General features: G+C 49.8%; 1 protein-coding gene across 1 annotated transcript in view; it reads left to right on the top strand.

Annotated features, from left to right (window-relative positions):
- ADRB2 (adrenoceptor beta 2) overlaps positions 1-24,495 on the top strand; it is a 34,653-nt gene extending 10,158 nt beyond the window's left edge. The window contains exon 2 of the mRNA XM_009904719.2: positions 22,527-24,495. Coding sequence (XP_009903021.2) covers positions 22,527-22,561 — 35 coding nt within the window. The 3' untranslated portion in view covers positions 22,562-24,495. The remainder of the gene's footprint in view (positions 1-22,526) is intronic.
- Positions 24,496-25,519: the final 1,024 nt, after the last annotated feature.

Here is a 25,519-nt window from a genome sequence, read left to right as displayed (position 1 = left end):
TCCCCAGCCTACCAATTTTTTCCTAGCACAGAGGAAGGGTCTTGCCCTCCATGCCATTTTGCTTTGCATTGCAATGAGTGCTGGTAGGGACCTGCCTTCCACCAGGACCAGCCCTTTGAAGTGCTGTGGCTCAAAGACACTCCTTCCTTTGCCTTCTCCTGGCAAGCACAGGTTGTCCTCCTCTTCTTTTCAGCTTCATGAAAGTGGAGTCATTTGTGAACCTGCCAGGGTTTCACACAACAGAGATGTTGGCACACTCTCTGCTATGGAAGATGGAGCCCTGAGCAATGTCAGTGGTGGTGGCAGTGGGGAGGCAATGATGGCAAGTCCCATCCAAACCTGGAGGTCCTGCTATCTCCAGCTGAGATGCCAATATGAAACTGGGGAAGGCACTAAGCTGGGGGCACAATCCACAGGTATTGTAGCACAGCAGCTGAGCAAGAGGAAGCTGCAGGGGGGAGACCTATGGGAGGAAAAAGGGAGAGAAGAGCCACAGAAAAACATTTTGAGAGTCTGAACAAGAAGGTTGCTCCTCATAACTGCACAAGGTGGTTTGTTTCAAAGCTGGCAGTGTGGTTCCCTGTCCCTCTGGGGATCCCTGCTGCAGAGAAAGGCCCTTCTTAAAAGGGGATCCACAGGGTACCTATTTATAGCATGGAAATCCCTCCAGGAGAGACATGCAGCCCTGAATTGACATCTCCCTGTCCCCAGGAGCAGGGCAACGTACAGGCTGTTCCTCCTGCAACCCCCAGCCCCTCCTTCACAGGGCCCCAGCTGACATTTGCTAGCAGACTGTAAGGGACAGTTGTGGGCATCTCTGCCTGCTGCAGGAGGTGATGACACTCTGGCTGCCACCACACCAGGCTGGTGCAGCAGGAGGAGGTAAGGAGAGGGGCATGACTTCAGCTGGGCTGCCCCTCGCTGGCCAGGGGGCAGGGGAGGGAGAGTCCAGCATGGGAGGTGGGGGCTGAGTACTGTTCCCAGAAAGGAAAGGTCAGGGTGCAGAGCTGTGGTGTGACTAGCCTCTGAGCCAGAGCTGGTGGTAGCAGGGCTGGGGCCAAGTGGGCTGTTATTTCTAAGCATGACTTGTGGATGTTGTCCAGGAGAAACACAAATGAATTGGAGATGGGGAAGGATTGTTGTTCTGAAGTGAAGCGTGAGGTTCTGCAGAAGTGTGGTCTAAGGGCACAATGAGCTATCCCTGCCAGTGCACAATGGCCCCCAGGACCTTAGAGGGACCCCAAGATGGACTGTCAGCATTGCATCTGCTCAAGTTTGATCTCAGGCTGGACTCAGTCCCAAACCTCCACACTGGGGGCAAGCTGCTGCTGAGCAGCACAGCTGGGCTCACTTGTTGGGCTGCAGGATAGGATTTCAGTTCACTAGTTAGATGGCAGAGCTTTGGGGATTTCCCCTCCTGATCTGATTAACAAGCCAAAGCCCTATAACAGTGATTCCAGAGATACCATCTTTGTCTGCCTAAGAATTCCCTTTAACACACAAAACTTGAAAGGGGAAAAATGATGATAAAACTGTTTGGACAGGACCAACTTTTTTAGTGTAGGTTTGGACAATGCTTGCCAAACAGCTGTGTCTGTAAGGAGGCTTCCATCAGTTCTGACAATAAAGTCATAAATCCATTATGGACTGGTGATGAAACATGGACAGACCAAGACTTGAAGGAGATTGGCTGAAGGGACAAACGGGGTCACTGAAATGTAGCCCCAGGAGAATGCAAAACGATGATGAACAAACAAATGGAGATGAGAAAAGGGCCCTAGGAAGGACCAATGTCTTAAGCACCAGCAGGAGGATCAAGTTGCAAAGCAAAAGGCTGGATCCTGTGTGGAAAAGGAGAGACTAGAAAGAGATTGAAGAGGGAGAAGAAACAAGGCTGGAGAGCGCTGTGGCAGCAGGGTCTGCATTTCAGTGCAGGCAGCTTGGCTGGTGCCTCTTCTCTTTCAGCCAGTGTGAGTTTGATTTAGCAGATCTGGCGTGAGGAAGGTGGCAGGATGAAGGAGAGGGGACAGGCTCTCAATGATACAGAAGTGCTGGTGAAGCATAGCTGAAAGACCATGGCCATTTCCACCACAGCCACCTCATTTTCTCCCTTTTTCCCTCCGAGTCCCAGAGCACCTGGACCTTGTTGGAGCCTCCTCCCACCCCAGGTGTGACCACTTTCCCTCCCCACCCACTCCCCTTTTTAATTCCCCCCAGGGAAGGCAGAAGCCCTAAGCTGAGCCCTTCTGGGCTGAGGGATCCTCCTCTCATCTCTGGTGAGTGCCCCTGGTGCACACTGGGTGATGGTGGTGGTGACAAAAGGCCGGGGGGCCTGGTGGCCCCCCGGTTAGGTAGGAAGAGCATTGATGGTCACTCCAATATCATCCACGGGTGCTAGCTGGGCCTCCTTACTGGGGCTGAGCTCCTCTGTGTGGTATCTTGGCTGGTTGAGGGTCTTGCCCTGGGCTTTGGGATGGGTACAATGATGGTATTGGTAGAGCAGGAGCTGTTTAGGCAGGGTGGAGGATGGAGAGGGGGGAGTGGGAGCTGCTGGGGGAAGAGGAAGGCCAGTGGTGGAGGGGGAAGCAGGAGCTGCTGGGGCAAGAGGAATGCTGGGGATGGGAAAGCAGGAGCTGCTGTGGAGATTTGCTCATGAGGAGTAAATAGTATAATTATGGCTCCACTAGATTCCTGTATTGTTGTTATATCAAAGCAATACACTTAAGGACAAAGGACTTCTAAGGAAAAGTATCTGAGATTATTTGGTTTTCTTTTTCATTTACTTGCCCTCTGAAACTTAGGAGTTGTATAAAGTCAAATAACTTTTATCCAATGCTTGTTAGAAGAGTGGAAAATGTTTTGCTGGTTTTAAGAGGGGTGACAAAATAAGTGCAGGGAGGAACTTATGGTCGTGAAAGTTGCCCTGGGAAGGGTAAACCTTCTGTGGATTAAGTGTTTTGTGAAATTGATCCTCTGAGCTAAACCACTTGCTTTTAACACCAGAAATGCATCTTGTAGCTTAGCCTGTCTACATTCAAAAGGTAAGTCTCTGGGGAGACCTAATGGCAGCCTTCCAGTATCTGGAGGAGGTCTAGGAGAGGGATGGGGAGAGACTGTTTACAGGGGCCTGTGAGCAAGCTGATAGGAAATCATCCTCTGTAGGCATTGCCTTGTGTCTCCTGGAGAGTGCTGGTGAGGTGCAAATAGAGGGGCTGTGCCTCTGCCCTGCAGCCCACAGGATTTCCATCCCCAAAGCTAAGCCATGATACTGGTGCCCAGCGTCATCCTTGAGACCATGACTGCTCCTAGCTGTTTCCTACTGTTTATGCACTTTACCCTCCTAACACACAGGACTTGCACCTCTAGCATCCCTGTCTGACCCCTCCAACATGTGCACCAGTCCTTCTCATCCTGTCATTGCAGCTCAGAAAGGGGAAACCTTTCATCCTCTCCTCTGTCCTAAGCTGTCTTTGGCCTTCACTAAGACTTTTCCTCCATTTTCTTGGGGCAGCTTAGGCCCTGAGCTGGCAGAGTTGTCAAAATTCTCCTGACATGTCAGGAAGGTGTAGCTGCATTCCAAGCAGATGCTCTGATGGTAGAAAGGGGCCAGACCCAGTTTCAGCCATGCAGCCAGGGCAAAGAGTCATCTCTATCAGCCTGCTGCAGTTCTTTACCAGAGTTTTTCAGAGTCAGGCACTCTTTTCAGGCACCCACACAGCTCTATACACTGTATAGAAATGAAGGGAAGCTCACAGTTCTTCCAACACCCAGGAGTCCAAAGCTGAGTTACTTCATGGCAAGATTAGTTTCCCAGTGGATTTCTGCTGGAGTCAAGTGAAAAATGTGGCAATCTCTCCTTGCATTTCTTAAAGAAAGAGCTCCTCTGGGTGGGATGATAAAGCTTCTGAGCATCCCTCCAAAGCACCACCAGTCCAATGGCTAAGAAGAGTCCCTGCCAAATCCATTGCTTTTTGAATAAAAGGCATAGCTAGGGAGAGAAGCAGCTTGATTTAGCAGTTGGGGCAGATATGTTTGGGTAGTGCCTGCTTGTCCTCTAGCTGGTGTGGGCTGAGGGTTTTAACTTCCAAAGTCTGAGTGCTGAAAGAATTGGAAGCTGGGTTAAAAAAAACACAACACTTTAAAATGAGTTTTCTGGTAGGAACCTCCCCCTGTAGATAGAGGTGCCCAGCAAAAGGCAGTGATGGGCAGCAGGTGAAAACTGTCTGTTGTCTATGCAGTAATACACCATCTTTATTTCCCCTGTTTTCCTTCCCTCCCTTCTGGAGCTGAGGTATTTGAGTCCTGCAAACAGCTTCTTTCCTGAAGCATCTTTCTCCTCCTCTTGCTTGTAGAAGACACCAAGACAAGCCCATGCACTTGAAAAGTCCTCTCCCAAGCCTTGGCACAGGAGAGGATTACACAAAGCAATAATTTGTGATTTCCTCTGAGCCCCCAGGTTCCTTCCCAAGCTGTTGAAGCTTTGTGTGGAGCAGTGAGTTCCTCTAAAATGAAGCTCAAGCTTGCTTCCTTCTGCAAGGCAGCTCTGCTGCCTGCCAAGGCATGACTGGGGAGGGCGTGGAGCAGGAGTTTCTGCCATCCTGCAGGCACCATGCCTTTGTGGTGAGCATGTCTGACAAGTATGGAGACAAATCAGCACAGCAGTCTCCCTGCCCTGGCCTTGGCAATAAGCAGGGGGTGCAGCTGCAAGGTGCAAGTGGAGAGATGGAGCTTTCCCAGCAGCAGAGCCATGGCAAAGGGTTGGGTACTTGGGTGGCACCAGGGATGGTGCCTGGGCTTTAATTATCAGCATCATAGAATCAATAAGGTTGGAAAAGACCTCAGAGATCATCACTCACTGAAGTTTTGCTGCTCTTAGTTTGCTTTTTATTTCCTGAGGTGTCTCCACAAGACAAGATGTGCCAGCCAGCAGCTGTGGTTTGGAAGTGGCAGCCCAGTGCAGCTCACCTCTTCTGGTATGTCTGTCCTGCACGCTTGTTGGTGCAGCAGATGGGCCTGCCTTGCTGCAGCCGTGCTGCTCCCAGTGCCCTGCCATGTGGCTACTGCCAGCACCACTTTGCTAAGATGGTTTTACCATGAGCAGTTCCAGAGGACATCTGGAGGGACCCCAAGGGCAGTCAAATCTCCATCAGGGAGATGGGAGTCCAGCAGGACTGGGACCTGGGCAGGACCCTGGACATATTGGGGGTGTAAACCTATCCCACAGTCCAGATCCAGGCTGGAGTTGTCCCTCTCTGCAAGGCATCCTTGGAGACACCCTCCACCTCCAGTGTCTGTAGCCATCCCTTGGGAGCAGCCTGGGTGATATTGCTGCTGGGTAGTGATTGTGCTGTTACTGGTAGTGCCAAAGTGCTTGCTCAGGCTTTGTACGCAATTCCTCAAGACCTCGATTCTCTCTGAAGCACAAAGGCCTTTCTGTGAGGTGCTGGTTGAGCTGCAGGAAGAAACACAGCCCAAAAATATCCCCCTGGTCTGCAGTGACAAACATCTACGGTACAGGACCCAGATTAGAAACTGAGGTGGCTGAGGTCTGTGCTCTGCTGCCGTGACTCATCTCGCACCTCGGTGCCTCGGTTCACTTGCTGGCAAAATGGAGCCTGCCAGCAAGAGGTGCCTGGGAGGGCAGAGCCTCTATGAGCAGTGTCCAGGAGTTTGGAGAGAAGCTGCTTCACAACTGCCAGCTATTGTCATTTCTTGGCTTCTGCAGCAGGAATCTGAACCTTGGCCTGATCCAGCTTCATTTAACAACTGAACGGTTTTGTGCCTCTGCCAGAGCTTACCTAGAGTGCTGTGAGGTTGTCTGTAAGGCCACTGCCACTAGGTTGTGATGCCTCACCACAGAGAGTGGTGATCAGGGGCCAGCTCATCAAAAGACAGCAGGAGCAGGGAAGTCATTGTGCCCCTCTACTCAGCACTGGTTAGGCCAGACCTTGAGTACTGTGTCCAGTTCTGGGCTCCTCAGTTGAAGAAAGACATTGAGACTCTTGAACATGTCCAGAGAAGGGCAATGAGGCTGGGGAGAGGCCTTGAGCACAGCCCTGTGAGGAGAGGCTGAGGGAGCTGGGGTTGTTTAGCCTGGAGAAGAGGAGGCTCAGGGGAGACCTTATTGCTGTCTACAACCAACTGAAGGGAGGTTGTAGCCAGGTGGGGGTTGGTGTCTTCTCCCATGCAAGCAGAACAAGAGGACACAGTCTCAAGCTGCACCAGGGTAAGTTTAGGCTTGTGGTGAGGAGAAAGTTCTTCCCAGAGAGGGTTGTTGGCCTTTGGAATGTGCTGCCCAGGGAGGTGGTGGAGTCACCATCCCTGGAGGTGTTCAAGAGGGGAGTGGACGTGGCACTTGAAGCCATGGCTTAGTGAGTCATGAGGTGTTGGGTGACAGGTTGGACTTGGTGATCTTTGAGGTCTTTTCCTACGTTATTGATTCTATGAACTCTGCCTGAAGAGGCCAGCCCTTGTGTAATAGCAGTAGAAAGCCATTTTGTGTTATCAGCTAGTCTTGAGCCATCCTCCCTCATTGAAATGTGACTGCAGCCCCTGCAAGCCTTCCCTTTTTTTGTTAGCCCTAAGTACATGTTAAATTTCCTTCCTTTGGCTGATGATTTAAAAAAAGAGCTTGCTTCCTTCCTTCTGCTTCTTGTGTGATTCGTTCAGGGATGCCACATTTCTCTGCTGGTGATAAAGGAAGCCAGGCTAAGGAGGCATTATGAGCATCAATGCAAATCAGGACAGAGAAGCTGGAGGATGCTGCTGAGTGATTAAAGGGCTGGCTGAACTGGTTTGTGAGGCATGAATAACAGAGCTGAGTGTATGTGCTCATCTCACCTGCTCCACCTTTTATCTTCCTTACATGGAAGTTGTTAACATTTGGCTTTCAGTAATTTATGAGAAGCTCAGTTAGGATTTCCCACAGGATGGATTTCCATGACACAGAAACTACTGTTTCATTGCACATCATGAGCTCTTTATTGGCCATTACTCCTTCAGTGCTGGTTGCTGCTGTCCTCTTGCCCATCATGGGGACTCACTGTATTGCAGGGTCAAATGTGGAGGAATCAGACAATGTTACAGAGCTGCTGCTCACTCTCCAATGTGAAATCTGAAAGCCCCCAACTTCTGTGTTGTTATAATTATGCAACTGATTTAATGAACTTGAAAGCCCTTCCATGCCAGACTGCCAGAGGGCTCTAGATGAGCTGCTTGAACCTGCTGTGAATACCAGGACTGCCTTTCCTGCAGTGGGACCATCCATATTTAAAGGGAGGTTCAGGTTACAGCTGGCCTTCATGGCACAGCCTGGGATCGCTTCAGGGTCATGCTGCTGTGAAGTAAGGATTGGCCCTTCCTAAAGAGAAGGGGAGCATTACAGTAAATAAATCACTGAAGTGGGAACCCAGTGTCCCCTTAACATCTGCCCCTGACATTTCTGCACGTTCCTGGAGAGGTCTTGCTGGGATTTTTCCTCTTTGGTTAACTTCTACAAGGGCTGCTCCATGTCCACCCACCTTTCTGGGCTCAGGAGGACAGGTCTTGATGCTGTGTTTTGCTCAGCTGAGATTTGCCCTGGAAAGGATGGCTGAACAACCTCAGACTTCCTGGCTGAGAACTTAGCTCAGAACAGAAGCAGCTGCTGCTGAAGCAGGTAAGGGCAGGGTCACTGGAAGAAGAGGTGCATCCCTCAAGTGCTGCAGGTCACAGTGACTGAAACCATGAGATCCTCAGCAAACCAAGCTCCACCTTGCAGGGAAGTCTTTTTATATCTCTGTGGTAGATGCTAATCATTTGCTCACTTGCTGTAGAAGGTATTTGCCAGAGAGTAAAGCAGAAAACCCCCTGAGGGCTGCTGTGGTGCAATCACCAGCTCAAAGTCAGGCCCTGGGAAAACAGGCCTTGTGTTTACCCAGGTGCAATGCCCACTCCACCCATGGATTCCTGGCCATTGCTTTCATGCTGTTTGCAGTGCAGACCTGGGTTGCTGCATGCTGCAGGGCTGTGTTGTGTCTGCCTGTGATACCATCAGCTGTGTGCAGCACCTCAGCAAGCCAGCTGCTGCTTGGGCAGCTCTTGCTTTGCTTTGAAGGAAACCAAAGCAGAGTGTGAACTCAGCTGTGGTGAGGCTGAGTGGTTTCAGCGCAGGTTTAGCCCTGTAAACCCTGGGAGCATTTATGAGCCCGGGCAGAAAGCTCTGTGCTCCACCCTTTGATGTGGGTGAGCAGGATAAGAGGAAAAGAATTGGGCTGAAGCATCTCCTGCTGAATGATCATCCAAGGCAATTTTGAAAATGACACTTAAGCTCCAGAGCTGCTTTTGCAAGTTACTGGAGATTTGGTGCACAAAAGAGAAGCAGAGGATGGCCAGGGCTCCATCTCTCTCCCTGCCCACACAGCTCTGCCTTTCTAATAGGGTTGTCCCCAATTTAATGAGCTGATAGAGTTGCAGGACTTTCCAGGAGCAGTGTCATTCCCATCATGGAACCATGACTATGGAAAATTGCCACTTAAGCTGTCCCTCAGGTTGTTTGTGCAGCTCCAGTACAGAGAGGGTGAAGTGAATGTGTTTGCTTTTGGGTTGCTCTGGTGTAAAGGGAAAGATAGGTCCATTCCTTCTTAGCTTAAGTACTGTGAGGAGGGAACAGGAAGGAGTGATGAGAGATGTTCTGCACTGAGGCCATGCATGTGGGCAGTTCAGAAATAGTCTACAAGGAGAATGTCTGAGGGGCATAACATGCTGCTCAGTCTTCAAAATAAGACTTTCTGCTTGTTCTTAGGTGGGAGACAGCATCATGTGGGGAGCCACCCACCTCAGATCTGGTTTCAATGCTGTGCTCTGCAGTTCTGCACTGCTCTGACACATTCATATCCCTTTCTAACACCTCTTGACTCCTCGGCTGGTTGAGAGCAGGGCACTTGCACTGCTGCTCAGGAGCCTCCAGTCTTTCTTTAGTCTTCAGAAACAGAAGTGGGAAACTGCTGCTGTGAAGGAAAAAGGCTTGAGAGCTCCTAGCACGAGGGAGAGCTGCTTTATGCTGTGCCCCCTGTGGGTTAGGGATACATCTAGGGAAGATGCCAGCTAAGAGAGGGTTAATGTCACCTCCACTTTCCCCAGAGTATGTGTGTCCTGAGGGACAGTCACTGCACAGCATGCCTATGGAGGAAGGGCTGTGATGTACAGGACCATGCTGTTTGTACAGCTTCTGTTATTTATGTTCTCTGTTTGTCAGTCACTGCTGCCACTGGAGGGGAAGGACTCAGCATCTCCAGATGGTTGGTTTGTACTGAATCACTTACCTGCCTTTCCTAGGCATTATCAAACCATATGGACCCCCAGAGCTTGCATTAAGAGAACCTCAAAAACCTGAGACTTTTCTTTCTTCTCCTTCTTCAGTTTGCTCTCCCCTTGTCTTTGCTCATTCCCTTCTAAGCTGTTGATATTGGTGCCAGTGTCAGGTTTTCAAGCTGCCATTGACTATCCCAAGGATCACCATCACATCTCTTACTTCCCAGTGGCAGCAGCTGTGCCTTGCCAGGTCAGGTGCTGTCAGAATTTAAGGCTCTGTAAAAGGCTCTGACCTGTATGAGTCCTGTAACCACTCCTGAGAAGAGTGAGTGCTTCCTGCCCTGCTGCAGCATTAACATTTCACCCCTTTGCTTGGTTTCCTTTCATCAGAGAAGTTTTCCCTCTTGCCTTGTGCACCTGTTGCAGTCTGGCTAAAGGACAGCCTGAGAGCCCCTGAACAAACCTGATCTGCCCTGGGCAGCTTGGGAAATATCACAGAATCACCAAGGTTGGGAGAGACCTCAAAGATCATCAAGTCCAACCCATCACCACAGACCTCATGGCTAAACCATGGCACCAAGTGCCACGTCTCCACATCTCTGGGTGTGGTCCCCCTCTAGCAGAAGGACAGGAGAAGAACAGGAACTGGTAACTCCTTCACCCTTCCTTCCCAAGTGGTGATGCTTAAAAATATCATCAAAGTCCTGTTTAAGGCACAGCTGCTTTTGAGCTGTCTCATGGCCTGGATCTTCTTGCCAGATATGAACTTGTGTAACACAACAGAGTGATTTGGAATCACAAGAACTCAATTTCTCCCCAGATCACCATTCATGGGCAGATGCTGCCCTGTCCTCTATTTTGTTTGCCACATCCCAATCCCAAGTAGTCAGGCAGGTGGATAACACACAGTTCTGGAGAATAAGTTGAGGGAAAGGATAGGGTTTACTGGAATGAAGAATTCTACTTGTAGGCAAAATGGCATCCACTTTGTCTTCAATTGGCCTTTGGAATGGGCTGCCCAGGGAGGTGATGGAGTCTCCATCATTGGAGGTGTTTAGAGGAAGACTGGATGAGGCACTTGGTGCCATGGCTTAGTTGATTAGATTGTGTTGGGTGATAGGCTGGACTTGATGATCTCAAAGGTCTTTTCCAACCTGGTTTAGTCTAGTCTAAATTGGTGCCCACACTACCTCATCAGTCATGTTAGTCCCAAACCAGCGTCAATGTTAGCTCACATATTCATCAGGGGATGTCAGAGCCGCACAGAATTGGTTGGAGAGTGGAGATTTGGAAACCAGCCTTATAACATTAGTGGCTCTGGCTTGCTAAGTGACCTTGGTCAGATCTTAAGTGCTTATCTGCTGGGGGGGTGTGCCTCCTTCCCACCCCCTTTTGGATCAGCAGATGAAATGCGCCACTTTGAAAATGAGGGAAATGTTATTGTGTGGATGTAAAGAGCCAAATGCTTTCCCTTCCTCCTGGCTGCTGCTGGAACTACAGCCAGTGGCCACACAACAAGGTGCTGGGGGCTGCAGGCAGGGGCACCTCCTTCATGCCTGGGGAGGGTCACAAGAGCGAATTCCTCCATCTGGCTGTGCTCCAGTTTTCTTCTCTTGGGGTTAGTGCCTGATGCATGTTGCTTTCTGTGTTGGAGGAAGGAGAAGAGCAGCTTGGAGGTGGGCTGGGTGGCAGGAACATTGACCGCCTGTGTCCTTCCCTGGTGAGGCTCTGCCAGGCTCTGCTCCTTCCCATCAAAAAGAAAGGCCAGCAGCTGCCAGCTCCCAGTGTATGGAGGGGGCTGTGGTGGCTCAGCAGGGCACCAGCAGTTGGTGTGGTGGAAGTGTTTCCTTTGGCCTCCCTGCACTCTACTGGGTCTCTGGGGCTAGTGTGGGGTATGTAGGCTGCCTGAGGATAGAGGACTTGGTTGTAAACCATTTCCCACATGTGAGGCCATTCCAACTTGTGCCCTTGGGATCAGAGATCATCTGCACTGGAGCTTTGCATGGGAACGCTGCCTGCGAGAGAGGCAGCCGCAGAGCTGCATGTGAGAGATGGAGTGAGGATATCCTTTGTGTCTCGTCCTCTCCTGCTGCCTTTTACCCCCAGGAACAGTCTTAAGGGAAACCCAGCAGCACCACAAACACTCCCAGCACAGCACAATGAGGCATGTTACATCCCTGTGTTTCTGAAGGGGCAGATGGTAATGCTAAGTTTCACCTATCCTGAATTCCACCTGTGGAATTCCCCTCCCTTGCTCAAGGCAGACAGCTGTCCTGGAAATGCTCAGTTCAAGGAGGCAGAATATAGGTTAGAACAATCTTGGTAGCTGTGACTGTCAGTTATGGGTGTTCACATCTGGGAAATGCACCAAGTTCCTCTGAGAAGGGAGATTCTGTTCTGAGCAGCCAGGGGACAGTTGGTTTGGATGTTTGCCAGTGAATCGGAAGCGGAGATCTGGGCCTTCGTCCCCGGTCCCTTATCTCCAGCCAGCTCACTGGTTGTGCATTGAGTCTCTCAATCTGGCTCAGTCCTTTATTAGCAATAGTGGCTGAGCATGGGGAAAACTCACTCTTAACACTTTCTTCAATAAAAAGGAAGCCTGGTACAGGGCAAAGGAGCAAATTTGCTTCTGCTTGCTACCTATTGGACACTTGCAATAGAGCCTTGTGGGTGACTGTGATGGAATCATGGTGGCTTCTGTTAAGCCATCTGGCCTTGACAGCTTTACCCTTGATTCCTTATCCTTCTCCTTACATATCAGACCACTAAGAATATCTGGTGGCTGCTGCCAACTCAGGGAGTCCCTCAATAGTGCTGAGAAGGTTCCTCCTGACTAAGTATCTCTCCAAGTGGCAAGGCAGTATGGGGAGGATGTCCTGGCTTTTTGTGGTAGAAAACACCCCCCTGGCTGAACACTTGGTGTATAATCAGAAAGCTGCCCTGTGCCACTAGTGGACTTTCTGAAATAAAAGCTCTATTGCATTTTTCCCTGGCCCCAGGTTATTTTGCATGAAACAATTAAACAGACCACCCAAAACTCGTTCACAAGGTTTCCCAGACGTCCTTGGAGCATTTGAAGCAGTTGAAGGAAATGAGAGTTCAGACCTGAATTCCCCAAGCAGTGACGTTCAGTCTGGAGAAAGATGTATTTTCTTTTCATTGCTTGAAGCCAAATGTCCTCAAACATTTCCTTCTTCAAACTTAGGATGTTTTTTAGTGTGAAGCCCCTCCAGGCATTCATGGGCAAGCGCTGAAGGACCTTCTGTCCCGTTTGTCAGATCCCTGAGCTCTTTCTTGTCCGGAGGACTGTTTGCTGTTCTCATATATGGATTTGATTTCAGAAAAGCAGGACAGGGAAGGCATCTGGGCTTCATCTCTGTCATAATGGCCCTAAATTTGACTCTCTTGATGGTGGTCCACCTCTGTCTGCTGAGGCTGGCAGCCTGTCACTTCAGATACTTCTGGGCCACAAGGTGAGGTCTTGAAGAACTTGACCCTAAGTTGCACCTCTTCAAACCTGAGAAACAACCTTGCTGTCCTGTCTTGTTAGTGTCAGCTGCCTTCATCTTAGCACTTCCCATCAAAGGCTGGTTCTTTGGATTGTTTATTTACAAGTAGCCTTCACAGCAACCTATCACAGCAGGGCAGGAAAATGCAGAGCTTTGGAATGAATAGGGAAAACAACACTTGCAGTCAGTGGTTGGCCTCTCCTTGAGCTGGTAGTTCTCACATTGCTGCCACCTTGCTACTCAAAAGCCAGTGACACTTAACTGAAGAGCCCTCATTGGTGGAATTCACTGGGGAACCTCAAGAGTCCTCAGGGAAACTGTCACTGGAATACCTTTTTGTGCCAGACTGGCAGCTAGTGTATTTCCACAGCCCCCAAGCTAAGTGTGCTGACCAGAGAGCAGATACCCAATTTTCACAGGAAATTTAGGAAGTAGTCTTTGCTATTTCACAGCTGGCTGGCAGGAAAGAAGAGATGGTGGTGTGCTCATCTATGTCCTTTTTCATGTTGCATGACCTTCTGAGCCTGGCACACAGCAGTGCTCCTACCTGCTGTATTTCACAGGACTGCAGGACAGTTGGGGCTGGCAGAGACCTCTGGAGATCATCCTGACCCTTCAAGGGTCAGTGAGAGCAGCTTGCTCAGAAGTGTTTCCTTTGGTTATGGCAGTAGGAGAGCTGAAATCCCATCCCAGCAGCTTCCTTCAGCAGGGTGTAGGCTACAGAGGCAAGCAGAGGAGTGAGGGTGCTGTTTGGTGTTGTCTTGTTCCTACAGGGAGAAAGATGTTCTGCTCATTGTTAACTTGTTTGGTTTGGGTTTAAGTCTGTATTAGTTGAAACAACTGCATAGGAAACTGGGTGTAAGCCCAGCTTAGGGACAAGTTTACACTATGCTGGCATCACACCAAGGAAAGGAAATTACAGCGTGCCACAACCCAAGACAAAAGCATTGGCTGCTTTATCTGGCATGCAGCTCTCTGGTTATAGCAGCAGGCTTATCTCTGCTGGCATTTCAGGTTGAGAGAGCATCAAAAGGGTCTGTTTTTTTTCATGCAGTCAGGAAGTCATGGGTTTGTGCCTCGAGAGCACAGTGAGATCCCACATACTGGGTATTTGACACTTACCTCATGTGTACGTGCAGGAGCTTGTGTCTCCGTTCCCCCATTGCCCTGAGAGTTGCAGATGCAACGTTTGAGCAAAGCCCTTCAACTGCAGAGAGTTGAACACACAGCAGCAGCACATGCTCCTGCACATGGCACCACTGTCAGGAGAGCACTGTGTTGGGTTTGTGTGGCAAGGTTTTGGTAGCAGCAAGGTGCTCCAGGGGTGGCTTCTGTGAGAAGCTGCTAGAAGCTTCCTCCGCAGTTGATGGAGCCAATGCCAGATGGCTCCAAGATGGACCTACTGCTGGCCAAGGCCAAGCCCATCAGTGATGGTGGTAGTGCCTCTGTGCTGACATATCTTTAAAGTGGGGGGAATCCCCAACCTGTACAATTGCAGCTGAAGAGACAGGTGAGAATATGCAAGAGAAAAAAAATCAGCAGACATCAGTCAGTGAAGGAGGAGAAGGAGGTATCCCAGGAGCAGAGAATCCCCTGCAGCCTGTGGTGAAGACCATGGTGAGGCAGCCTGCCCCTCTGCAGCCCATGGAGAGTAGTGGTGGAACAGATACTCACCTGCAGCCTGTGGAAGACCCCATGCTGGAGCAGGTGGAATTTGGACCCCCACAGGGGACCTAAGCTGGAGCAGTCTGCTCCTGAAGGGCTACACCCCATGGAAAGGACCCAGGCTGGAGCAGTTCATGAAGAACTGCAGCCCATGGGAAGAGCTCACATTGGAGGAATTAATGAAGAACTGGTGCCTGTGGGAGGCACCCCATGCTGGAAGAGGGGAAGAGCGTGAGGAGTCCTCCCTCTGAGGAGGAAGGAGCAGCAGACACACGTGATGAACTGACCACAACTCCCTCCTGGAAAGGAGGCAGAGAAATTGGAGTGAAGTTAAGCGCACAAAGAAGGGAGGGGTGGGAGGGAGATGTTTTAAGGTTTAGGATTTATTTCTCATTAGCTGACTCTGGTTTGGTTACTAATAAATTAGTGTTCCCCAAGTTGACTATGTTTTGCCTATGATGGTAGCTGCTGAGCAATCTCCCTGTCCTTATCTTGACCCTCAAGCCTTTTGTTACATTTTCCCTCCCCTATCCAGATGAGGAGGGAGGGAGCAGTTTTGGTGGGCACTCGGCACCCAGCCAGGGTAAACCCACCACACACAGGGAGGAAAAAATCATCATTTGCCAAAAACTAGAACACCTCAGAAAAGCATTACACAAGGCTGCTAACTCTCCAGCAGTCCAGAGCTCCTGCTGGGAGATAGAGGGATTTTACAGGTTGATTTAACAGCTTCAAAGGCAATTGTTGCTCTTTTGGGAACCACCTTCAATCTGTTCAATAATAGAAAAGCAAAGCAAACAATGTTTCTCCCCCTTTCCCCAAAACTCAAAACAAGAACCAACCAACCCCCTCAGAAAAGCTGGGGCAAGCAAACAAAAGAGAAGTAAGATAACACAGCTTTTGAAAGCCTGTTGCTTTGCAGCTGTTGACATGCTGGCTGCTTTCCAGAGCTGCTTTGAGGATCTTCTGCCAGGGCAGGGGGAAAAACCAAAAACCAAACAAACAGAAAACCCAAATAAACAAACAAAAAAGAGAAGTCCTTTACACCTGGAATCTGATGAGGACATTATTCAGCAAAGTGAATGAAGATCCTGGTTTGAGGTTTAGTGATGGGATGGCCATCTGCATCAATTTAAGAGCCAGGTAGATACAAGTGATTATCCTAGGGGTGGGAGATCTATCTTCAACTGGTGATAAAGAACAAAGAGGAAGTGGTTACAAGCTGCACCAGGGGAGGCTCAGTCTGGATGTTAGAAGAGGAGGCTCAGGGGAGACCTCATTGCTCTTTACAACTACCTGAAAGGTGGTTGTAGCCAGGAAGGGGTTGGTCTCTTCTCTCTAGCAACCAGCACCAGAACAAGAGGACATAGTCTCAAGCTGCACCAGGGGAAGATGGAATGGGCTGCCCGGGGAGGTGGTGGAGTCACCATCCCTGGAGATGTTCAAGAGGGGATTGGACGTGGCACTTGGTGCCATGGTTTAGTCATGAGGTGTGTGGTGACAGGTTGGACTTGGTGATCTTTGAGGTCTCTTCCAACCTTGGTGATACTGTGAAATACTCCTTCACAGAAAGGGTTATCAAACATTGGAATGATCTGCCCAGGGCACTGGTGGAGTCCCCATGGCTGAAGGTGTTCAAGCAGCCTGTGGACCTGGTGCTTAGGGACGTGGTTTAGTGTTGACCCTTCAGTGCTGGGTTGAGGGTTGGACTGGATAGTCTTCCAACCAGATGTATTCTGTCTAGATCTTCAGAGAAGTTTGACAGCACAACCAATAAGTGGAGATGTGAAGCTAACTTGGTGCCCACCTAGTGAGAAGCAAGCTGGGCACGTGCTAAGAATTGAAGCTGTTTAGGAAGCTGTGTCAAAGTTCAGCTTTGGTTGCAGCGGCTGCAGCATCCCTGTCCCATAGGAGAGCTCACAGGGAGTATAAAATAAGCACAGTGGTGCAGAGGAAAATGTCAGGGAAGACACACAACCCCCCTGAGCTGATGGAGGCACAGCCAGGCATTCCTGGGGCTGTGACTTGTAGCTAGGAGTCATCAATGAGCTCTGCAGAGGAAAAATGCTGTGTCAGAGCCCTGCAACAAAACAAGCAGCATCACCATGTGTCATCTGGAACATCACCTCATACAGCCAAGTACAAAGATGCCCTGAAGCACAGGTTTGGATTATAGCTAACTGAAGGGGTTGAGATGTAATTTTTTCCTTTCTTAAGTAAGTGTTGTCATAAAGTAGAGTAACTCTGGGATGGGCACACTCTGGGGTTCCTCGTGCCCTTATGTTACACCTTGTCTTTTTAGCATGCTTTAACTGGTTCTTCTTTTACCTTGATCTGTGAAGAAAGATCAGATGGTTCCTTTCATGTTGTTGTACCCTGGGATGCTTGCACCCTGCACTTTCAGCGTATGCTATTTAAAGGTTACAGGAAGACTTGTTGGCAAATGGTAGGTGACAGGTTGCAGAAACATGGGAAAATAGCAGGGGTTTCCAGTGAGAGATTGGAGAGGCAGGAAAAGAAAGAGGGGAGAATCTGCAGGCAATCTGTGCCAACCTTTAGTAGGTTGTAAGATCCCCATTTAGATGCAGAGACTGTGCAATGCAAAGCTGGAGACTGTCCTGTGTGCCTGGAGTGCAGGAAGGCTGCAGAGTGAAATCCAGGTTTCCTCTGCCCTCATTCCACCCTGGATCCATCTGATGCTTGGGGGAAGATCTACTCAGCTGCCTTGTGGATAGCTACAGCAGTCTGAGACCATTTCTCTGGTCAGGTAGCTTAGATGGAGATTTCCACAGTGTGTATAGAATCATAAAATCAATAAGCCTGGGAAAGACCTCAAATATCATCAAGTCCAGCCTGTCACCCAAGACCTCATGACTACTAAACCATGGCACCGAGTGCCTCATTCAATCCCCTCTTGAACACCTCCAGGGACTCAAAGATTTGCAAACCACTTTAGGAAACAACCAGGACAATGTCCTGTCAATCTCCAGCATAGGGCTATGGAAGGATTTTTTTTCCTTCTTCATTATTTCCTTGACCCCTTAGGAAATGTCCCTTGGGGGCATTTCAAAGTCCCACTGTGGCTATGTGGGCATCAATTGATTCCCATTGATGGAGAGGCTCATTTTTCATTTCCCACCAGGTCTTCACCCTACAGAATGGCTGCCCTTGAGCCTGGGATGTGTTATGACTAATGAGCAAATGTCACTACTGGCCATTAATCACTAATTATTCTATCATTAGTCTTCCACCTCTTCTGGAGCTGTACTGAAACAAACCAAGGGGATTTAAACCAGTGCTATCCAGCTGCCTATGTGGTTAGCGAGATGAATGCTCGTGGCCTGTCACCACACATGCCTTGCTTGGTGGGGGGTGGGTGGTCCACCCCTCTCATCATGTCTAGGCAGCTGGTGGGCAGATCCAACCTCCCCACAGGTGAACAGGCACCAGTCAAGAACAGAGGCTGCGAGGTTTCTTCAACTGGCTTCTGTTTTGGATGTTATGCTTTGGCTTGTGAACCCTGAGGAATTCAGGCCTCAGGGCGGAGGAAACGTTGGAAGAGGTCAGGCGAGCTGCGCTCCCTCTGTGCTGCTCGGAGCAGCACATAGCACACGTTCCAGGGCAACATCTGATTTTCTGCTTTTACAAGGCAGATGTTTAGGATAAGTGAGGTTCTGTTTACTTTCATTGCCATCTTCCAACCCTCCTTCCTACGTGCGTGCACACATTCGGAGACCGTAAATAAGGAGCCTTCAGATTCTGTCGGTTTTTGGGTAGCCAGCCCTGCCTTCCATCAGTGCCTGGCCTGGGTTGTGTACTGTAAATCCAGCTCCCCTTGCACATCAGTTTTACAGGGGTGTAAATCAATTAGGTCTAATTCCTTCCTCAATGACAGCAGCGTAAATCCGAGATCGCTCCGCTGACGTCGGCGCTCCAATGGCAGTGTAGAGGAAAGTTGGGCTCCCTTGACTTCAGAATGTCACTGTTGATTTACACGTGAACAAGAGGAAAAGTAGTTGGGCTCAGCATGCCCTAGCACTGTTACTGACCAGCAGGCCAGGGCTTGCTCTGGGATACTGTGGTGGTGATGGAGAGCACCTCCATGGATTTCGCTGGCGCTGAGTTGATGGAAATGAGTTGTGCCTTCAGCACGGCGTGGCTCTCAAAGAGCTCCATGTTGGAGGTCTCTAATGAATGTGCCCCTGCATAAAGTGATTAGCCCCATTGCCTCTCAGTGACACTATTCCATGAGAGTCAGATAGAGATGAATGTGACCATTTGGCTTGTGTTCTGATGATGATGATGGAGAGCAAGGCAGCAGTACCCTCATATCTTGATGGACATCAGGCAGGTGTCAATGGAGAAGCTGCTGGTTGTAGCTGGAGACAGAGGGGCACGTGGAGGAGCTGCCCTTGCAACTGGTGTCAAGAGCTAGTCTGGAGGGGTGGGAATGCTGGCTGCACTTTTCTCTTCTGAGAGGCCACAACCAGTTGCAGGCATTCTGTGCTGGCAGCATTCAGGGTGTTAATCCTTACTCACTCATTTCTCTAGATTTTCCCACCTTGTCTCTAAAGGGCTGGAAGTGAAAGCCTGGCTGTAAAAGGGGCTCTGACCCTCTCTCTTCTTTGTTGTGGCTTGGCTGTAAAAGGGGCTCTGACCCTCTCTCTTTGTTGTGGCTTCAGCCTGCAGACTGTGGATTTAAGCAAAAGGAAACAAGAAGTGGGTATTTCCTTTTGAAGCTGTAGGGCATCCCAAACTTTAAAGAGACTTTGGCAAAGAGGGTCTGGATTTCTTTGGCTGCTCTTCAGGAAGTTAGGGAGCTCAGTGGTCACCTAAGAGTCTGTCAGCCTTGCTCCATTACAGCCAGTGGAGATAAAGCTGATTTACACCCCTGTTCTGTTGGCATCTGGCCAATCTCTTAATTGTTCCTAAGTGACTTTCTTTGTTAATAGCACACATTTGCTGAGTGGCTCCATTTGCACACAGGGAAGTTCAGTCATGTGTGGCATAACTGCTTTAAAGCCAATGAGTCCTGGAGGTGCCACAGGACAGGAAGGGGCCATGAGTGTCCCAGGGAACGAAGTCCTCACCTTCTATCTTAAGAAAAGCCAGGGATGCTTTATTTGTCTCTCAGCCTTGCCAGTGCTGCCAAAGGTGAGAGGCTGCAAGAGAACCTCAAAAAACAGATGAAAAGCTGCAGTCCTCCCTTTTCCATTTCTTACCCAAGGGTCCAGCCATGCCTGTTACTGACAGACATAAGAAATGAAACCATTCTTTGTTCTCCTGACCCCAAAGAACTCCAGCTGGGTGCACAAAATGGTTCCTACCTCCACACTGTTCAACCACGGGTACAGATAGCTTCTCTGAGCTCCAGACATGGCTTTCGGCAGCCCAAGCTGAACCCACGACCAGCCACAGCTTGGAGGTACCTTGCTCACACTCACCTCCTTGTCAGCACATTCAGCAGAAATGTGGCCCCATGGAGATGAAGTGAGAGCTAAGGAGGCACGGCCCTAGTTTTCCCACCCTTCTATTCTCACTGGTGGTGAATAGCTCAGCCGAGATGTTCGCTGGCAGGGAGCAGCAGAGTTCAGCAGGCATGAAGCAAAACTGTGATGATTGCCATAGAAACTGGAGCTTGAGATGCATCCAAGGGGGCAGCAGGAAGAGGGCATTGGGCTTCTGTCTCCTGTCAAAACTCGTGTGCATGGCTTGGAGTTGATAGCATAGCAGAAAGTCACTGCAGTGATAATCGTGTCATAAAATACCCAGCTATCCAGAAGCATCGACTTCTTTTGAGTCCCTAGGAAGAGCTAAGCCAGGATGTCAAGGGCTGGCCTGTGAGGGGTGAGGGTGGTTGGTAGCACCACTGCAAAGGGAAATCTTTTTGCAACGAGGAAAGGAGGCAATGGAATCTCAGTGGTTGCGGGATGCAGAGTCCGAAACGTAGCGCCGCTCTCCCTCATGGCTCTGTTTCCTGGATGCAGCTGTGCCGTTTGTTCAGAGCATTCCTTCTTCCTCCCCCTTTGAACTCTCCACAGCGGCGGCTTTGCCCCGGGAGCTCGCAGCGCGGTTCAAGTTCCCGTGTAAGCTTACAAGCTCCATCTATAGGACAGCCGAAGAAGAGCCCTTTGGCTTCAAGCTGATGAAAAAGGGCAGAGAATCTTCACCCGGAGATTCCAGTTTTGTTCTGGAAAAACTCCAGCGTGCTTCACATGCCGCACTGCAGAAAGTCACTGCTTCTGTCGCCAGGACTTCATAGCTGGGTGTAGCTTTCCTCCCTGGTTAAACTGTCAGCCCCGGGTCCCATTCTGCATGACTGTGGGGCCCTTGCCTGTGGAAGTTGCTGTAGTTGTGGAGCTGCTCGTACTCCACACTGGAAATATCAGGGATCTTCTAAAGAGCTCCTGATCTGCAAGATTTCTGGGCTACAGTTGTGATGCCTTTAGGTGCTGACAACTCACAGTGCCCCAGGGACAGAACTAAACGTGCACAAATCATCTAAATCCAGATGATTTAGCAAATCAGCTTCTCCTCAGCTTGGTATTTAACAATTGCCAGCCCCAGCCCACACTTCTCTGCAGAGGCTGCACCAGCAGCAATAAATTGCCATCCACAGAGATTTATTTTTGGAGGAGGAAACAAAAGAGACTTTTGGTCCTTCTTTAGTTTGAAGTAGAATCCTTCTGGGCAGCAAGGTGGGGTACAGACTGAGACTGTGTGAATAGAATAGAATAGAATAGAATAGAATAGAATAGAATAGAATAGAATAGAATAGAATAGAATAGAATAATCCAGGAAAAGACCTTTGAGATCATCGAGTCCAACCCATCATCCAGCACTATCTAATCAACTAAACCATGGCACCAAGCACCTCATCCAGTCTCTTCCTAAACACCTCCAGGGATGGTGACTCCACCACCTCCCTGGGCAGCCCATTCAGAGAAGGGAGGAAGGGAGGGAAGGAAAGGGAAGGAAGAGAGGGAAGCGAAGGGAAGGAAAGGGATGGAAGAGAGGGAAGGGAGGGAGGGAAGGGGAAGGAAGGAAGGAAGGAAAGAAAGAAAAGAAAGACTGATTTTGTAAGGCATCTGGAGTGTGAGTAGTCCTTTTAAAGTGATGCTGGCAACTGCCACTGTTGTAAATAATTTCCCTCATGTTGGAACTTCATCTTTGACTTGTGCAAGAAATACAACTTCAGTTTGGATCCTCAGAATTCTTCCCAGAGCCATTGTGTTCCCAAAGAACAGATACCTTTTGTTTTCCCCTCCCTTTCTGCAGATCCACTGTGGTTTTAAATGTTGCTTTTTTCCCCCCACCCCCCCAAGACAATAATCTTTGATATGTACTTATTAAAATACCAGGCATATGCAGTATTTGTTCCTTTCTCTATCTCAAGATTAATTTCCCATTTTTTCCATCCAATGTGTCTGTCATTTGGGTATCTCACAAAGCAGAAAAAGCCTTGTGTCTTCCCTTTTGTAGAGTCACAGATATTAAAAGCAGAAGGAAATGTGTCCTCATCCCCTGGGCAGCTGACCTGAGGGTGTATGTAGAGATGCATCTATTTATGCCAATTATTTCATGCAAAAAAGCTTGGCTTTTTTTATAGCTGCTGCTGGAAAAGCTTTGTTCTGGTACTGAAGCACCCAGCTGCCCAGGGGGTACGGCAGCCTCTGCCAAATGCTTGATCACCCCACTCACACAGCTCTGCAGTGCAAGGGCACTGCAGGAACATGACTGCAAAATGTGGGGGCAGAAGCTCACCTACCTGAGGACATGCAGCATGGGGTAGCATGTATGGGCAGGTCACCACTGGTCATGGAGAGCGTGGTCTGCTCCTGGTGCTCTTTCATCCACTGGATCCTTCAAGAGGGTGTTCAGCTGGGGAGAGTGCCTGAAAGCTAAGGTGGAGCCAGTGGACGTGGTGCACCCCAGGCAGGACCAGTGAGTCCCAGGGAAGTGTACTATCTTTCTGGGCTTCAGCATTAGAATCTCTTCTACTTCAGCCTCTGTTTTGCTAAACTAATGTCATCTTTCTTTTTTCCTTTCTCTGTCCCACAGAGATCCCTGGATGTCCAGGAATGGTTGAGAGCTGAATGGGCTGACTTCTCTTCCTCACCATCCTGAGCTCACAAGGGCTCTGAAGTGATTGAGTGGGAGCATGGCCTTACTTCTCTGAGCCTGGGGATGCTGTGGGAAGTGATTGCCTCGGCAAACATCTTCATCCCAACCCATAGCCCATTGTGCATCACCTGAAGGAGAAGCTGATGAAGGATAACCAGAGGACCAGGAAAGGCTCTCCTAGCCTTGGAGGACGCAGATGGGGGACCGACCGGCACTGAGAGAGGCACTTTGACGGCGTGACTGCTTATGAAATAGGCTCTGAAAGGAAGCTACAGGAGCCCTGTGAACTGAAGGAGGTGATTGTCCAAGTCACCATGAAAGGTGCAGAAGGGTTTCCCTGGCACAGCATCCTTGGAAAGCACTTTCAAAAGGGAAGAGGGTACCAGGACCATGTGGCCATCTACATTGACTGGTTTGGAAAAAGCAAGGTCACTGCCTTACAGTCAGGTCAGGAGACCAGCAGGATGTGCTCCAGCTGCCTGTGCACGTGCTGTCTGGGGCTCCAGATGAAGCAGCAATCTGACCAAGACTGAGAGAAGGAGAGTGGAAAATTGCTTTGGCTTATTCTGTGCTTGTTTCTCCTTCTGGTGTCTCCTGTCTACCTCTTTTTCTCTCTAGGCCCATGTGTACTACATGTGTGGCCCAGACCCTCACAAACAAGCAGAAGTATTAGGACAGGGCAAATCCTGCCCAGTGCATGGCTGTGTTGCTCAGGGCAGTGCTGTTGCTAGATGGGACTGACATGGGACAGTGCAGACTTAGCATGGCCTTGGTTTGCTCCTTATGGCAACAGATCTGCAGCTGTAATGCCTGGACTTCAGACTTGAGAAAGGTTTGAACCTGGCAATCCATTTACTTGCAAGCAGTCACATGCTAGCACAGCCAGCCACACTTGGGAGCTGAGTTTTAGCACCTGAGTCCCAAAACATTAGGGAGCATCCATCCCTCTCCTGTAGGTGTGGAAATGAGCATGTCACAGGCTGCACACTTGGCTCCTGCATCTTGGACTGTAAAAAAATTCACTAAGCAGAGAGAGATACAGAGATGAGGGAAATGACAGAGACTTGGGCAGAAAACAGTAGGCAAAACTGGTTGAAAACCATAGGAAAATGTGCCCCTCTTAATTGCCCATGGTGTCCTAGCACCAGACTGTCACACCCAGCTGGGTGGCTGCAGGTCTCTGCTCACCAAGCTGCTCCCAGAGGCCTGGGCAAAACCTACTGGTACTGAACTGTGCCGGGAGCCCCATCTCAGACCTTCTCCCTTGGGCTTCCAGCTGCAAACCTCTTCCCTGATGTGCAATCCTATTTATTTATTTATTTTCTTGCTGCATGATGCAAAGCTGCTAACAGAGCACCCTCCCCAGGGAGAAGGGAGCTGGGGAATGTGTGCTGTGTCCCTGACAGGAATGGGCCAAGGGGCAGGGTTGTGCTGGAGCCGGCCGCAGGCGTATGCCCGGGATGGGTTTGTGGGGCAGGAGGAAAGGGCTGCAGTTAAAGCAGAGATGCTTCCCCTGGGGTGGGTGTGCACTTTTGACTTGTCAAGAATTAGGAACAGTCTGGGTGAACCCTTGCTGGGAAGGACAGCAGGACAGCTGTAAGCTGGATGAGCTCTGCAGTGCCCCTCTAGCCAGGTTTTCTCTGTGCAGCTGCTGCTGGTGCAGGGGATGTGCCTCTGTGGAGTTGCTTGCCCTGATCCTGTCCCTGCAACGCTCCCAGCTGTGATGAAGCAAACTTGCAATGTGTACATCCTGGCTTTGGACACTTACAGGCAGCCCTATCCCCTGCCAGGGCAGGGTCCTGCCAGCATGCTCACAGGGGTTTAATACCTGGCAGCCTTTTCTGCTCTGTCCAAAGAGAGAATGCATGTGCAGACCGATTTAAGGCAGCCACTTGGAGAGCAGCAGACACGAACCTCTCCAGGCACTGCTGTAGCTGTGCTGTAATGGCTCATGCTCAGCCTTGGCTTTTCCTACCCATTTTGCTAAAAAACTGGCACACCAGCATCACACATGGTCAGGTGTCTCATTCAGTGCAAAGCCTGCCCATGAGTCTCGGTGCAGAGGGGAGCCCTTTCTCTGAGGGAGGCAGACTGTCCTGTGTCCTGCTGCTCTTCCATGAATCCCACGCTCAGGAGCGTGGAGCCTGGGTGCCTGGGCATCCCTTGGCAGGCTCCTGGCTGCTCTAGGCCAGCCTGACTTTTCCCATACCCTTCCCTCTGAGGTGCTGCACCAAGACTTTGTCCCAACCTGCATGGCTGCTGAATGGAAATATTTCCCAAGCAAAACCTGTTCCTCAGATGATTCCTCTGCCTGGCTCTAGTCACTTCTTATGTTCTGGAAATACTGCCCTGGGGGTTAGTTTTCAGGTTAGAGGCACTCATGGGATTGTTGTAGTTCTTTTCTTACAAATCTCTCAAGCAGGTCAGTGAAATGGATACAAGTTGCTCTGATAGTTGGCCAGCATGGCCCAAAAGCAGTGACCTGCTGTTGCTGATTGCTTCCTTGCCAGGTTGAAAGTGTTGGAGATAGAAGAGATGTATTACAAATCCATCTGCCCATGACCCTTCAGGCTTGTTCCATGTATTGCATTTACCAGTGGTGTGCTGGGTCTATTTTTAAATGCTCTGACACCAGGGTCATGTTGTCCTTTGGGAGATTGCTCTGTAGTCCAAGTCAGGAGCTGCTATTAGTATTCCACCTGCATTTCCTCCTGAAAATTTCATTCCATTATTCCTAGTGCTGCTCTTCAAATACCTGCTGCTCATTATGTCCTGGTCAAGCTCTACCACTTGACCTGTGCTCTTCTTTCCTCCAAGAGCCTCTCCAGCAGTCTGTCCTTCCCATGGTTCAGCACTGAATGAGCCTGTTTGTTACTTGAGCTGTGCAGAGTCTGTTAGGGATCTGTACCCACCAGCAGAGCAGCCAGGAT

Source organism: Dryobates pubescens, chromosome 16, assembly GCF_014839835.1.
Source record: "Dryobates pubescens isolate bDryPub1 chromosome 16, bDryPub1.pri, whole genome shotgun sequence".
Lineage (NCBI taxonomy): Eukaryota > Metazoa > Chordata > Aves > Piciformes > Picidae > Dryobates > Dryobates pubescens.
The sequence above is the reverse complement of the archived record's forward strand: the minus strand, read 5'-3'. Positions and strand labels throughout refer to the sequence as shown.